At 38.9% G+C, this 15887-nt stretch overlaps 1 protein-coding gene across 16 annotated transcripts in view; it reads left to right on the top strand.

Moving 5' to 3' along the window:
- The window catches only part of ERC1 (ELKS/RAB6-interacting/CAST family member 1), a 302320-nt gene that overhangs the window by 59107 nt on the left and 227326 nt on the right, over positions 1-15887 (top strand). For all 16 annotated transcript variants that reach the window (XM_084511007.1, XM_084511005.1, XM_084511011.1 and 13 more), the window contains one exon: positions 5394-5810. In XM_084511007.1, coding sequence (XP_084367133.1) covers positions 5394-5810 — 417 coding nt within the window. The remainder of the gene's footprint in view (positions 1-5393; positions 5811-15887) is intronic.

The following is a 15887-nucleotide window of genomic DNA, read 5'->3' as shown; positions in this document are numbered from 1 at the left end:
TCATTTCTGTAAGAATACCTTGTTAGAGATCCACCCCAAACCAGTTTATTGTCCGCTGAGCAAACATACGTGCTTTGGATGCATGAAGATGGTGAACAAGAGCTTAAATAGTTATCTCCTAGGCTGAAACTCTGCTAATACTCCACATATATCTTAGTGGGACCTCTTTCCTCCCTTTCCTTGCCATCACCCCATATTTCCTTGCTCCTGAACATGAGAGGCCTCAGTGTTCTCCCAGAGTAAGGGGACGTATATGTATGTATGGCATTGTGTTTTGCAGAATGTAAAAATACTTCCCGCCCCGTTGTGACACATTTCTGTGACAAAGTGTTGTATAATTGTGTGTCATGTTTTTCCTTGTTTCTGGGAAAGAGTAGGTTCTTAGCGTCTTCTTTCCTGATTGTTGACAGGTATCCCCTGAACATACTGATTGTTTTTTTCTTGGTATTCTAAAAAGTATGATTTCTGTGCTTAACCTACTTAGAATTTACTTAGAATCTTCTGTGCTTAACCTACTTAGAATCCAGAAGATTAAAGAGAACTTAACTACAGAAGTGTTCAAAGCCTAGGTGCCTTGCCTCTATTGCAGATCCTACAGTTCTAATTTAGGCATTCAGCCTTCTCAAATAAAGGATGGGGCGAGTTATGCATCTCATTAAGGTAGTTGCAAAGACAGTATCTGCAGTGCGAATAACCTAAACCAAGCAATTAAAAACAAACACACAACTGCTCTGAAACACCTTAGCTTGGTAGGTCAAGCTCTGTCTTGCCAGTGTGAGTATGGAAATCCTTCTTTTTAGAAGTATGTCACAATTTAATTCTTTCTATCAAAATCATGCTGGTAGCAATGCTTGCCTCCTTTTGATCTAAAATTTAGGGTTAGAATGGAGATCTTGGCTGTAAAGTATTGACTAAATTCCCTTTTCAGTCTTAGGATGTTAAAATCCACTTCTTCCACTGCCTTTGGAATGGTAAGACGATAAACATTCAAATTAATTGGAAGAATTGCTCTTCAGGTCTTTCTGTTTTCGTGTGTGCAACCAATTAGAATATGAAGCTGTTCTCTGTTCAGTATTTTCCATCAGGCCTACAGAATCTTTAAATATTTCATGCAAAGTAGAAAAGCTTCAATGGGGAGAGATGAAAAGAGCTGCCTGCAGCAAGGTTCCCAAATTCACCAGTGTAGCAAGAGGTGTGTTGCATTACCCTGAGCCCACAACAACAGGGATTTTTGGTGAACCGAGTACAAGGAACTTCTGTATCATTGACTGGATTCATACTGTAGGTTGGAAACTCATCTGACTAATCTGCCAAGGTGAGGGACATGTGAATTTGAATCCTGCTAGGCGGAGTAGGAGATTGAATCATGTTCTTCTGCTTGCAGATGTAAATATTGTGCTGCTGGATGAAAAGCAGCCCTTGTCCTTGTGTAGAGCCGAATTAGCAAACTTTTAAGCTGCCCCATGGAGGTAGTGTAGGCAGAGGAACAGCTGGCAAGAGGTTGTTTGCACCTTGGGTGTTAACATTTGAGATGAGCCAAAAGGGGCTTAGTACTGCAAAGACAGAAGTACATTAGATAAAACCAGAAATACCCTTACTAGGGAGCTGTGCTCCCCAAAATATCTTTGTAATTTGCAGATGTAGTTATAATTTGTAGTGAGGCTTAAAGACCAACTTACATTACTGGAAAAAAACAGGGAATCCTCAAGGTCTGAAATAAGCAATAAGCTTCAAGCAAAGTACAGGTTGAATATAATTGCTTTGACTTTAACTACGTTATCTTTATTAAACTATGGAGGAGTGAGATTGGTACTTTACCCGGCAGGATGTAACCAAGCTCAGTGGGATTAAAGGTATTTTCACTTGTCTATTCCTAGATGAGATCATTTCAGCAGTATTTTTTCAAGTCAGATTGAAGGTCCTAGAAATCCAATTAACATCAGTGGCTAATGTTATGTGAACGTGGAAAAGATTTTGCCTTTCTGGGGTAGTTACTGATTTAAAAGTGAAGTCTAAGAAATGGATGAGAAGCTGATAAAACTTGTCTGTTCCTTCAGAGGGAAAAGGATGTTTTCTTTGAAATGATGTGAAAGGAGAGCTATGATAACTGAAAAACTGGTTTATTTATGATGCCAACTAATAAAAGTTGGTTAAATAATGTTTCATTATTCTGAAAATCGTAAAAATTTGTTGGAAAGCAGAGCAAAGAACCCATTTTGCATACCTCTTTCATGTTAGAAAGGAGTGGGTGTCTAAAGCACAGAACAATATTCTGTGGCTTGTTTTCCAGCTCCTTTGCACATAATGAAGTTTTTCAGCTGAGCAGCCTGGAGAACAGTGATCAGGGTTAACCCCTCCTCTCTTCCATAGCTCTTAATTTTCCCTGGGAAACTGCATTCATTGCAGTTGCTGACCAGTCCTGTCCTTGCTTAAAACTGATGGATTCCCTTGCGTACCATTTGTCATTGGATTTAAATTTTATTTCACATCCTGTTTCTGAATTGTATGACAGATTTTGGTTCTTTGGCCCAGAAGTGATAATAGGGTCTTTCCCAGCTTTGGGGGAGATAATTCCTGTGGGTCTATGAGACGGAATATTTGCCTATGTAACCCGCAATGAGATTCACAGCAGATCAAATTATTAAAATTCGAATGCAGGAATTTGGTTGTGGTGGTTTAGTCCATTGATGTTTATAAATAACCCAAGTTTGATTCCGAGACAACACTGAGTAGAGGAAGTCATCTCATTTAGTAGATGATGTGGTTGCTCAGAAGAAGCTCTTTTCTTGCTTGGGAGAAAGGAAACGCTGAGGAGGCAGTATGTGGAGAGGCAGGTGGAAGCATGTGGGAGCTTGTTAGCTGGAAGAACAACACACAGCTGGGCTCTGTATAAGTAGGGCTTCTCAAAGCCATATTTACAAATGGAATTAACTCCTGTGGAATTGTAAAGTTGTATCTAGTTAGGTAATTCATTTTTAAGTTTAAGGAAATAGAAGGATATTCTCTTGCTTCTGCTGGTAAGGTCTACTGGTTTTATTCATGTTATATAGGTGCAGATAAGGCAAACCTTTTCATGAGCACAGTGGATTTTTTCTTACAGCTCGATCACTGTACGTTAATTGAACAGATTGTAGTAGCTTTGATTGCCTACCTGCACACTGGCACACTTGTAGTAGTGCCTCAGGTTGAAAGCTTGGAGGTTTTCTGACATTCTTACTCTGACTGTGGTTTGGAGGAATGACAAGGAATAAAAATGGAAATCTGCATTTAAAAAAAAAAAAGTGTTGGCTAAAAAGGTTTCCAAATCCAAACTGATTCATTTGAGATGTTTCTGTTCTTCTCTTGTACTACTGAATGTCAACTTGAAAATAAATTCCAAGTGCCTACCAATATATAAATGCAATCTACATTTAAGAAGAGTAATTAATTATCCCCTAACCTAATAAACCTATGCCAAGTTATCACACAGATTCTGTGACCTATTTTTTTAGATTAATAGCATGACTAACTGCCAAGAATTGTGTTATTGAAATAGAAGAAAAGGCAATTAGAGCACCTTAAATCAGTCATGAAGCTACACATTTAAGCTGATTTCAGTTTATGTTGATAACATAAGGGATAGTTCCACTTTTCTCTCTACCAGCTCCTTGGCTGCACATTCCCAACCCTACACTGTGCCAGGATCAGCACTGGTGTAGTCACTCCAACAGCTGCATCAGAGATCTGGCTGGAAAGACTCTGTTGCTGTGGCTGGTTTTCAGCCAAGTTTTCAGTGACAACCACTTAAGAGAACTGAACTGTCCTCTAACAGGCCAGAACACAAAAGGAGAAGTACTTCTGGAGTTTTGACCTTTGTAAAGAAAATGGGATTTGACTGCCTTTATGCATTATTCCCTACAACCAAACTGACTGTTAAATCTAAAACGAGTTAAAGAGAGAATATAGTATTTGCAGTACATATATCTAGCTATTGTATTTTCATAGTATCATAAAATGACAAAATGGCTGAGGGTGGAAGAGACCTCTGGAGGCCATCTGGTCCATCGCCCTTGCTCAGGCAGGGCCACCTGGAGCAGGTTGCTCAGGACTGTGTCCAGACAGTTTGTGAATATCCTTAAGGAATTTTATATAGCAATTGTGGTAAATACATTCTTGAAGTAATACTTCAACCTAAATCTTTTTACATCTTCTCTTGCACAATGTTTGAGTGAAATGAGCTACTTGAATTTATGTCAAACATACAAAATTGGCACCGTCTTTACATTACAGACCTTAACAGTGTGTTTCCAGCATTAAGTCTGGTAACAGTTTATAATATTAACTTATACTTTAGTCCTGGTGAATACTGGAAATAGCTGTATTGCAGATATTGATTTCTGTAATACAAAAGTAAACCCCAGAGAACAAGCCATCTAACTTGTTCACATTCAGACTAAATTGTGAGCACATCTGCCACTCTCAAGAAGCGAGTTGAGATATATCACACAGTGGGTATCTCATCCCTGGTAATCAGACCTTTGTTCAGAATCTTAGTACTTCCTTCTTATTGTCTTAATACTTCTGTCTTACAGAGAGGAACACAAATGTTTATCTATATATGAAGTAAAGACTTTTTCCCAGGCAAACTGTGCTTCTCCTATTTCATCGCACTTATCTCACTGTATTCATAGTCATTGAGATAGGATTTATTGTCTTGCACAACCACAAATTACTGCTGATCATTGGATTGACTGCACTTTCTTATTTGTAAGACAGCAGTCTCTGTTCTCTACTAAGATCCTCGTGCATAAAATTGTATGCCCCCCAGTCAGCATATACCCATTTTTCTGTAGTTGTATTTCTTTTTGACATGATAAAGCCTCATCTGTAAGTCAACTGAGATCTGGACTATATACAGTGTCAGTACTGAAGACCTAGAGGAGCCTCTGTGGCTGATTACATTTTATTAAATAGTACATATATTTTTATAGACATGTGTCCCTTTGCTTTGCCAAGAGAGTAATTTTCATCCAGGACTTCTTATGCAAAATTCTCCTGTAGCATAGACAACTACTTGGAAGAAGAATATTTGAAGCTCTCAGATTTTGCCTACCAGCAAAATCTGGATTTTTGGATTTGAAATGGTGACTCACTCAGGTTGGTGGAAGTGGCAGTATCACTCAAGAAGATTTCTAGTGTTAAGCAACCTCTACCATGCATAAAAGGAGGGACTTGAAAGTACTATAGAAAACCCGGTTTCTTCTCTAAAATTCTGCTTTCAAAAAACAATATTGTTCTGTCAGTGTTGAAGTTTCCTCTTTGTTGGTAGTTGAGGAAGACTGAAGTGGTTCATATTGTCCTTTTTATTTCTCCAGTGGAGGGAATCCTCTGATTTTGTTTGTTTATTCTTTCAGCATATGCAGATGACTATCCAGGCTCTCCAAGATGAACTGCGGATCCAGCGGGACCTGAACCAACTGTTTCAGCAGGACAGCAGCACTAGAACCAGTGAGCCCTTTGTGGCAGAGCTGACAGAGGAGAACTTCCAACGGCTTCATGCAGAGCATGAACGCCAGGCCAAGGAACTCTTCCTGCTACGTAAAACCTTAGAAGAGATGGAACTGCGTATTGAGACGCAGAAACAGACCTTAAATGCACGTGATGAGTCCATCAAAAAGCTGCTGGAGATGCTGCAAAGTAAAGGTCTGTCAGCAAAAGCCACTGAGGAAGATCATGAGCGAACAAGACGGTTGGCTGAAGCAGAGATGCACGTACACCACTTGGAGAGCCTTCTTGAACAGAAGGAAAAAGAAAACAACGTGCTGAGAGAGGTAAGTGACCAAACTCTGGGTTCATCTCCTGTCTTCATTTCTGGTTCTCAATTTCTCATCCTTTCCATTTCACATCTGTAAGGAAAGAATTTTATGTCTATAAGCTGTATTTTATATTGCAGACAACAGATTTTTTCCCTGTCGTAAAACTTCCTTGTGTGTGATTTCCTGGGGTTTGTGCCTTAGGCCCCACTTTCCCCATTGCCCCCATGTGAAACTCTGGAAGTGAATTGAAACGTGGACGGTAAAATGTATTCTTCCATTCAAATTTAGCTTCAGTGAAAGTAGCTACCTGTATTTAGGAGAGAGCTGAGAGAAATCTTTGCAGGAGTAATGGATGATTGCTCTACAGTTTCCATGGAAACAGTCGTCTTGCTGTGAAGGGTATTTGATAAAACTATTAGCTGCCCTGGATGCACAGCCAAAAAAAAGATTACTTAAAGGGACACTGCTGCAAATATTGCAACCCCTTCCCCCAGCTCTCTTAAAACAGAAAAGAAAACACGCTATTACATCTGTATCGCACAGTAGGGGAGTATGATGACAGGCGTTCTTCACTACTCACTATCCCAAACTGATTACAGTAAAATTTAGGATACAGATAATACGAGCATCTTAGAAAAATAAAGGAAAATAAATAAGGTATGGTGTAGCCAGTGTCATTAAATTCCTTGACGTTAAGTGCATTTTCCACTTGTAGTCAACCAGCCTTCTAAAGCATTCTAATTACTATGCTTCTGAAAGGCTATTAATTCAGTGTGTGTTGTGTATGCGCACAGGTACGTACTTATATGCATGTATTCACTAATTGTACAATTTTCTGTAAAGATTATTTAATATACATCTCTAGATTGAATGCATGAATTGATGGCTATAGATGTATGTATAATGTGTGCATGTGAATCTATGACTGGTTTTGTACATTGTATCTGTTTTTTGGTTCAGCATTTTTTTTGAAAGCCTGACACATATGCAAGATCTAAGCCCCTTCTCTAAGAAGGTGGGGAAGCAAGGTCTTGCAAAAAGGTTTTTGAAATGAGTGTTGTGAGCAATATACCTTATTATAAAATACCTCTTATTTATATGTTTTCCATGGCCCAACCCATTGTACTAGTGCTCTTGTAAGCATTTATATAAGAAAGCAAGACCCCATTGCATTTCTGAGCCAGATTTAGGCCAGATTTATTTTTTTTAGAGCAGTAATCTCTTGAGTGTCTGGAGTGAAGATAATATGATTCCAGAGTTTCTACACTACAGTTTTTCCTTTATTTAGCGACCAATGATAATTCTGTTCCAATTCTTGTATCTATTTCAGGAAGAGCCCCAAATGGCTTCCATTTGTTTCTGCTCTAAGTCCGGCAACGTAAATGAAAAGCTGGCGGGAACTGTGTAATTTTTTTTAGGAATGCGGTCTCTTTTGTTTCTGCTCAATGATGAGTAGATGTTGAAAGATAAGAATTCTCACTTCATTCACACGTCTGGAAATCATCAATTATTTAAATCTTAATGTTTATGGTAAATGATTTCCTGGAGAAGGTAGAGATGACATTGATTTTCTAAGTGCAAATGCCATTTATCTAACATACTTTAATTACTCTTTACTGCCAACCCATGGCTAATGCACTGAGAAGGATAAGCCGGGAATTTTGCAACTTGTAGCTCAAGCTGTTGATATGATGTAAAAAACAGCCTTGGAGATGAGCACTGTAGGAACCTCAGAGACATGGTGCTATGTGGGAGATGCCAAACTATTTCCATAATGAACTGGGCCTTATCACGAAGGGCTTATTAGCACCCATGTGTTATTCCTGAGCTCCAAGCTCGACTACGTTGACAACTCAGGCTTGTCTGCACGAGAGCTGTGATTTAATGCCAACAGGCAGCTGAGCACCAGCCAGCCACTCACTTGCTCTCCCCAGGTGGGATGGGGGAGAGAATGGGAAAGGTAAAAGTGGGAGAACTCATGGGCTGGGATAAAGAGTGTTTGCTGGGTAAAGCAAAAGCCATGCATGCAAGCAAAGCAAACCAAGGAATTCATTCTCTGCTTCCCATCAGCAAGCAGGAGTTCAGCCACTTCCAGGAAAGCAGAGCTCAGCACGCATAATGGCTTCTTGGGAAAAATGCCATCACCCCGAACATCCTCCCCTTCCTCCTTCTTTCCCCCAGCTTTTATTTCTGAGCATGATGCCACGTGGTATGGGACATTCCTTCGGTGAGCCTGGGCCAGCTGTTCTGGCTGTGTCCCCTCCCAGCTCCTGGTGCACCCCCAGCCTCCTCGCTGGCAGGCAGCACGAGAAGCTGAAAAGTCCTTGACTTGGTGTAAGGGCTGCTATGCGACAACTAAAACCATTGGTTTGTTATCAAAACTATTTCCATCAAAAATCCAAAACAGCATCATAAAAGCCTCTGCAAGGAAAATTAACTCTATCTCAGCCAAAACCATGACAATGAGTCTCATGTGTGGGGGTCCAGAAGGCTGGGAAAAATTAGGGTATGTTGCTGAACTGTAACTGACTGCCTCTGAAGCAAGTTTACTACCTCAAGCTTGTAGACTCAAGCTGGTAAACTTGAAGAGTTCTTGGGCACCATGCTGCTGTGTTCTGTGAGATCTGGTTCATATTTAATATCACTGTCCCACAGTTGGAAGTGGTCTGCGTGCAGATCTTCCTAGGTCTATCTGCATCACCTTCCCCACTTAATCTTCCATTATCTGAATATTTATCTGTATTTCCAAATCCATAAGTTATTTTAGCCTTTTGATACCCCAAATACTAACTATGCAGTTTCTGAGCTGTCTTGAAGAAAGCCATCTACTTTCTTGATTGTTCTTTAACTGGTATTTCCAGTACCTGAAAAGGTGTGCTAAACTCTTCTTTAAATACTGCTGTTAAAAGAAACATTAATATCCCCAAAGGATTTGCAAGAGCTGGGAGGTCACTGTGGATACTTTATGTCCTAACACATCAGAAAAGCTGAGAAAAACTTCAGTAGCATCTTAGCTCAGACCATCTTAGCCAAAGCAAGTTCTGAGGTGTCAGAATTCACAGGTACTGGGTTGCATGTGTATTACGCTGTTGGTTAAAAAAATAATTAAAAAAACTAGGAATAGTAATAGAAGTCGGCATTCTGGAGGGAAAGGTATCCCTTCATTTTCCAGCTTTGAGGCTTACGTGTAATTCAGATGGTGATGTTGTGACTCAAGGTCATCAGATGGTCTCTCAGATGGTGCGGGTGCAGCGGCCAGCAGTCTGACCTTCAAAAGTAAATTAATTGCTTTCTTCAGCTACTGCTATTACTGTGATTAAAGTAAGGTTTGCACTAATTTCCAGAGGAAAAGAAATTCTTAACAGAACCACAAGTCTGAGCTAAGAAAGCAAATAAAGAATAGCTGTACTGGATCTGGCCAAGGATCACTTTATTGAAAGTTTTCTGTTTCAAATAGTGACCGTACACAGACATCTAGGAAAAGGTAAGAGCAGGGTAAACACATTACTTTTCTTTAACACTCTCCCATCTTCCAAATGATTTACACCTTGGGTATTTCCTGAACTTGTGATTTGTCAGCTAAGTATCCTCCATGGATCTGCCATATAAGTACTTGGTCAGTGTCTTACTCAGCCTGTGTAAACTTTTGCATCTGTGGCATCATCTTGTAAGTGGTTCTGTAGTTCTGCTCTCTGCTGCAGGAAGAACCTGCCTCTTTTCCTTTGGGTTTGAACCTGTCTCCCAGTAGCTTCATAGATGGCTCCTTGTTCGTGTACTGGAAGACAGTGCACAGGTGATCGCTACTGGGATTCTCTGTGCCAGTTGTGAGTTTGGATTTTTGTCATATCCCTTTCAAGTTCTCTCTTTTTGCAGGCTGAAGTCATTTGCTACTTAGTTGTTCCTCATACAGAAGATATTTCATGTCTTTTCCCATCTCCCGGAGAACTGTCTCAGTTTACCATATCCAGCCTATGAAACGGATTTTCCTTCAGATAGCGTGAGGTATCTCTTATCATTTTGGCTCTGTTGAAATTTTTCCGAATATTGTCCTGAATACCATGAAGCTCAAGTAATCTCTCCTTACATTTCCAAAGGAAAGATCCTGTATCAAGCATAATGTAGGGTGTATTTGGCAATTCACTGATACAGACGGCAGTCTCTCATGAACATAAAATAACGAAAAATTAAATGTCTTATTGAACATCTGGATGCAGTGACTTCAGCAGATGACAGTGCAATTGCATCACATTCCTCTTCCCTGGAAAACAAGCTTAAGCTTCATAGCTTATAAAAAGATGTTGCTATTTTGAGTACCCCTCAAGTCTTAGTGAAAATTATTCATATTGCTGTTGGTATTTTAGACCTAACTTTCAGAAACAAGATTATTATCATACCAGCAAGAAATACTTGATGAAATCCAGCAGCTGGACCTGCAACTTTCAGAATAGCTCCTGACTGACGTTAACTGCCACTTCATTGTTCCAAACTCACCTGCTGCGGAATGATCACTGATGGCAGTGACAGCACATAGCTCTAAAGATAACGAAGCTTGCTGTGCTCTTTTGGACATCCTTCCCGCTCCTCCCAAAATGCTAAATGCACTGAGTAGATGTATGTCCTTTCTCCACTACACAGAGTAATAGATACACCAAATATCAGTGCAATTTATGGAAGAATATTGTGTGATTGTGTCCACATCTGATGTTCTAGAGACTAGGATTACTACGGTCAAACTAAGTTTCATAAGGACAGTCCAACACAATTACACCAACTTGGTTAATCCTTTCTCTTTTGAATTGTTCATTACTATCTGTCTTTAGGAATATATTTACCTGAACAAAGACCTGTGATTATACACTAATGGTGTCACAGCCAATAAAGAGTAACTTCTTGAGAGTTTTTGGAAAAAAAAAAAAAAAAAAAAAACCTGGCCCAAATTTCCCATCTGCCTAGAAGAAAGAATAAAAACAAAACCATCTGCATTGTTTCTACCCAAGGGGAACAAAAATAGGCTGCTCAGTGTGTATTATTGTCAGATACAGTAGACTTCAGCAGTGTTGTCCCATTTTCATGTTCCTTCACAAGGGATATCAGGACAAACTTTCCAACAGCAGTTCATGTGATGATGAGCTGTTTGTCTCTGGGTTGTTACCAGACACATACGCGCTACCAAGCGAATCTATCTTTGCTCACAGCAGTGCTATGGCATGCACTCACTGGAGTCCTCAGAATATACTCACACATCACTGCATTCCTTACGCTCAGATAGGGATAGCCTTTGATGTCTGCTATCCTAAGGACCGAGAAGGGTGTATGAGGGGAAGTTCCCAAATGTATTCTCTTTTCATTGGCCACTGTGCTCAGTGGTATCTACCTGATCCTCCTCCGAAGCCTTTAATCCCATAGTACCTTGTATAATATGCATTGAGGGTCCTGACAACATGCATAGCCCTGACCTTTGGCTTTTCCTGAAAAGGTGCCACAGAAGTCATGCACAGTGTTAGTCCTTCTTACTGCAGAGAAGTTCTAACTTGTCCTTGCAATGAAGGAGATGTAAGTCCTGCAAACGAATTGTGGCCGAGATTGTATGAGGCTGTTGTCAACACCTTCAGCAAGAGGTCAGAAGCAACTCTCCGTTTAAGTCAAATGGTGATCTTGTAGCCTTAGGGTTCTCCTGGGAGAGGGGAGTGGTTGGTGCAAACTTTGAGGCCAAGCAGGCATTAAAAGTGGGGTGAGGCGTTCATTAAGATGCCAATGTAGTAGTCAGAGTGGTGATGTATTTCATCGTAATGAAGGAAAACAGCCGTTTGAATTAATTGACAAAAATTAGACATAAAAATATAGGAAAGAAAGCTGTGAATCCAGCCCTGGGACAGATGGCTGGCTATCGCCTTCTATTCCAAAAGAGAACGGAGGCAATATTCCTAGAAGGTTTCTTCCTGGGTCAGTTCTAGATTCAAGGTTTGCATAATAGCGTGGTATGGAACAAGGAAAGAGTAAGCAGCAGTAGCTTTGCATTTTGCATCACAAAAACTGTTTGTTAGTAAATTGCAGGTTTAGTTGAGTGATATTTTGATTTTTTAAAATAATTGGGTCCATTCAAATGATGCATTTTTAATACTTCCAAGTGCAAAACTAAATTAAGGAGTTAGGAATACAGTATTTAACAGGTAAAGGGTGGTTTTGTATGTAAGGTAGTTGCTGAAATGGATCATTCATAGGGGTAGACATTTAAAATGGGCTTAAGGATAGAGGTTATGGCAGAAAAAGCTATTATTTGTTTTCATCTTCAGAGTGCATTGAAATGGCAACCCCACAACATCCACTTTGTGAACTATTTTATGGTAACCTAGTGTGGCGTTATTACAAGGACTGATCCGTATTTGTAGCTTTCTCAAATCAAACAGTGCTTACTTTATTATAGGAAGTAACACAGCATTTCTGTGAGCCTTCATTCCAGTGTCTCCACTTAGAGTATATTTCTGGCACAGCAGAGAGCAGACCTACTAGGCTATAATACAGATGTAGCTGGCTTAGCTTTAAATTATCTAATTTGATGCAGTGACAGCTAAACAGGAGGAGCACAGAGCTCAGTGAGAAGGGTAGGTAGGCTGTGCTGTGTGAATATACCATCTGAGGACTGCTGAACAGTGATTTTGCCATTTTAAAATGCCCTGTGAAAAGAAAGGTTGTTTGCCTTATCTGAGCAGATTTTAATTAACTGTGACAAGTTGTGCAAAGAAGTTCTTTTTCCATGCATGTGTTAAAATTCTTACCCTTTTCTGCTCCAGGCTTAGAGAAGGATTTAGCAATTTTAATTAGAGCAATTAGAGTTATCTCAAAGAACGCTTTTGTCCTATTCCAAGATTTTGCAACATAAATAAGACACACTTCTAGAGAGAGGTTAGCAGTAGTATATAGCCTGGTTCACAAGCTGGAACTTTCATGCCATTGTAGTACAGAACACCTTTCTAATGGCTTAAAAAATGAAGTTTCTGCTTTGTTCTGCTGCTTTTTCATTCTTCTAGCCAAGGATAGCAGGGAGAAATTATTTAAATCAAGATAATTTAAATAGTTCCTGTGTTGGATAGAATCACTGGATTTCTTTAGTTTTCAAGCATATTGAAATTTTGTAGAACAAAAGTTGAGAATTTGGGCTATTGCAACGTGAGAGCAAAATGTGCAAAGAACAAATTATGCATGCTTTTATTTGATCCTGTTATAGTTTGGAATGTGTTATGTGGCCTTAATAAAAGAATGATGGCTAAATATTTTTAAAGTAATTATTTTCATCCTTCCTTGGTTTAGGGGTTGGTTGCATGACATTTCTTCGCAGAACTAGTTTCCAACCCCAAAAAATAGGTTGAAAAATTAGGGTGAAAAATTATTTCTTTCTTTCATGTCTTTCCAGACTACAAAGAAATCATAAACACCTTCCAATTCTTATATAGAAAATCTCTGATTTTTGTGGAGTTTAGTTAATTATTTAATAATCGGCAGTAATTAAGTGAATAGAAAAAAGCAGAACTACAGCTATCCATGAAGCTTTTTTCTCTGTGTAATAGTTGTGATCTCATCAACATGAAATAATCTACAAAAATTTCAATGTGCTTATTCATACATTTTTTTTCAGCATACAGGCCTAAAATTATGAATTTACATTTTTTTATTTACTGTGTTATACACTTATTTCAAATAAATTATTGCTATATGAATGAGCTACTGAAGCTTCAAATAGGTATGTCTTTTTTTTTTATTTAGACAAAGCAAAATTTCTGACTAATAGTTCACTTTAGCACCTCTGATTCCCTTAGGTGACATTTTTAAAACCATCTGAAACAATTATAGAGGCAGAAACCAGTCTGAGGTTTATAAGTAAAATAATTAAGCTTTAAAGCCTGTTGATATCTCCTTATATTCAAAGATTTTGCTTGTCAGTATATTTTACATGACTGTCTTTGTTTACAAAAGACAGCTTCAGGCATACTTTCTTTGGAAGTGCTAATGTTATCCTACACTTTTCTTCAGCAGAGCTGATGTTTGTGGAACTTCGTTTCTGTAAGTGTGAAACTTCTCAGTACAGGAAAGTATAAAAGTAAAATTTGAAAATACAATTAACAATTTGGAAGCTAATTTAAGAAACAAGTAGAAAACATAGGTTTATTGCTCTTTAAATAGGAGAGAAGAAAAGATTGAATAGCACATCTATTAAATAAAGTTATAAATTAACAGTATTTTAATTTTTAATCAACTTTTCTTTAGCTTTTGAATTTATACTCCTGTAGCCAAGACTTCAACACAATGATTTACTACTTAAAACTAGTAAGATGGTCTGAATTGGTCTCTCTCATCTTTGTCTCCTGCTTTTAATCTACTGCTGAAGTTTTGGAGGATTTTGCGTTTGTTTTCTGCTGATTTGAACATTGAGATGAACTAGAAACTGTGTGCTAGTTATCACTTTAAGTGATACCTTTGTAAAGGAATTTTGTGTGTGCTGGTATTTTAGTTCTTGGTTGGATTTTGAAATCACTGGCTGAATGTATTCATCAAATTGCAAAACATCAAGATGAATTTCTTTAGCTAGGAGTATATGAGCTTCAAAGCAACTGTCGCCCTCCCTTATTGATTTGTGTTGAATTTCCAGCACATGATTCAAAGTTATGCTCATTACTAATATGAATAATTTATTGTTCAGGGAATTACATTGATTGTGTTCACAAATACAGGAAATGAGACATACAGAAGTAATTTCTGAAGAAACTACTATGATTATTGGTTCCAAACTTCTACAACTGTATTTTTTCAGTAGCAAAACTCTAATACTAATGAGATAAATTATAGAGGACTCTTACTGCACATTCTTTTTTTCAGTCCAGTTTTATGTGTTGTTGAAATATAGATCAAATTACTGGGCTTGAGCACTTCTTAAAAAATACACGTAGGAAACCTGAAACTAAACAATTGTGATACTCAGTTGCTTTCTGCTCCCAATTAGTAGAGATAATTGGATTCTGCAGAATAGTCATTTCATGCAACCTCCTGCTCAGTTTGGGACTCTCCAGTGATGGGGATTCTGCAACAGCTCTGAGTCCTATTCCAGCATGCTAGGGACACACTTTAGTGGTTAGACTTGGCAGTGCTAGATTAAGAGTTGGACTTGATGATCTTAAAGGTCTTTTCCAACCTAATTCTGTGATTCTGTGATATTGTAAGTCAAAATTTACATCTTTTGCTGTTGACTCTCATCCTTCCACTGTGCACTTCTGTAAAGAGTTTGTCATCATCATCCCTGCAGTGTCTGGTTAGATAGCTCTAGACATCAACAAGATTCACCCCCCAAGCCTTTTCTTTTCAGCTGAACCAACCCAGTTCTCTCATCCTCTCTTACATCGTATGTTCCAGGTCCTATCCATATTGATCTGTTGGACTCTGTTCAGCTTTTCAATGTCTTCCTAATGCTGGGGAGGCCAAAGTTGGGCGGGCCCGATACTCCAGGAGTGGTCTCACAAGAGCCAGATAGAGTGAAATAACTGCTTCCCTCATCGTGGTATTTATACTGTTGCTAATAAAGCCCAGGAGAATACAGTTGTCTTTTTTTCTATTCTTCCTTCCAGCAAGACCACACTAGTCGTGTCTTCCCCAAATTAGATATACTCTGGAAACCTGCAGAGAGTGCAACCTATCCCATAACCTGGATTGTTAATAAAAGCACCGTACAGTATCAGCCACAGTATCAAGCTCCAAGGATTGGCAGTAGTAAGCAGCTGCCCACTGGACGTTATATTGCTGTCCACCAAACGCAGTTTGAGCCTGACAGTCCAGCTAATTTTCTGCCTACCTTATAAACCACTTATCCAGTCTGTATGTCACCAATTTGGCTACAAGGATGTTTGGAGGCAATGTCAAAGGCCCCAGTAATTCAGTATATGCCATACCCACTGTTCACTGCTTGTCCACGAGGCCAGTCATCTCATTGTAGAGGAAAATCAGGTTAGTCAGGTACAATTTGCGCTTCTACACAATTATAGATCCATTTGGTACATTAAATAGCTTCTAAAAGTAACAATGATAGTTTATGCTGACACTGAACTA

This window comes from Aythya ferina, assembly GCF_964211825.1.
Source record: "Aythya ferina genome assembly, chromosome: 1".
In the NCBI taxonomy this organism is placed as follows: Eukaryota; Metazoa; Chordata; class Aves; order Anseriformes; family Anatidae; genus Aythya; species Aythya ferina.
This window is presented reverse-complemented; position numbering and strand designations above follow the sequence as displayed.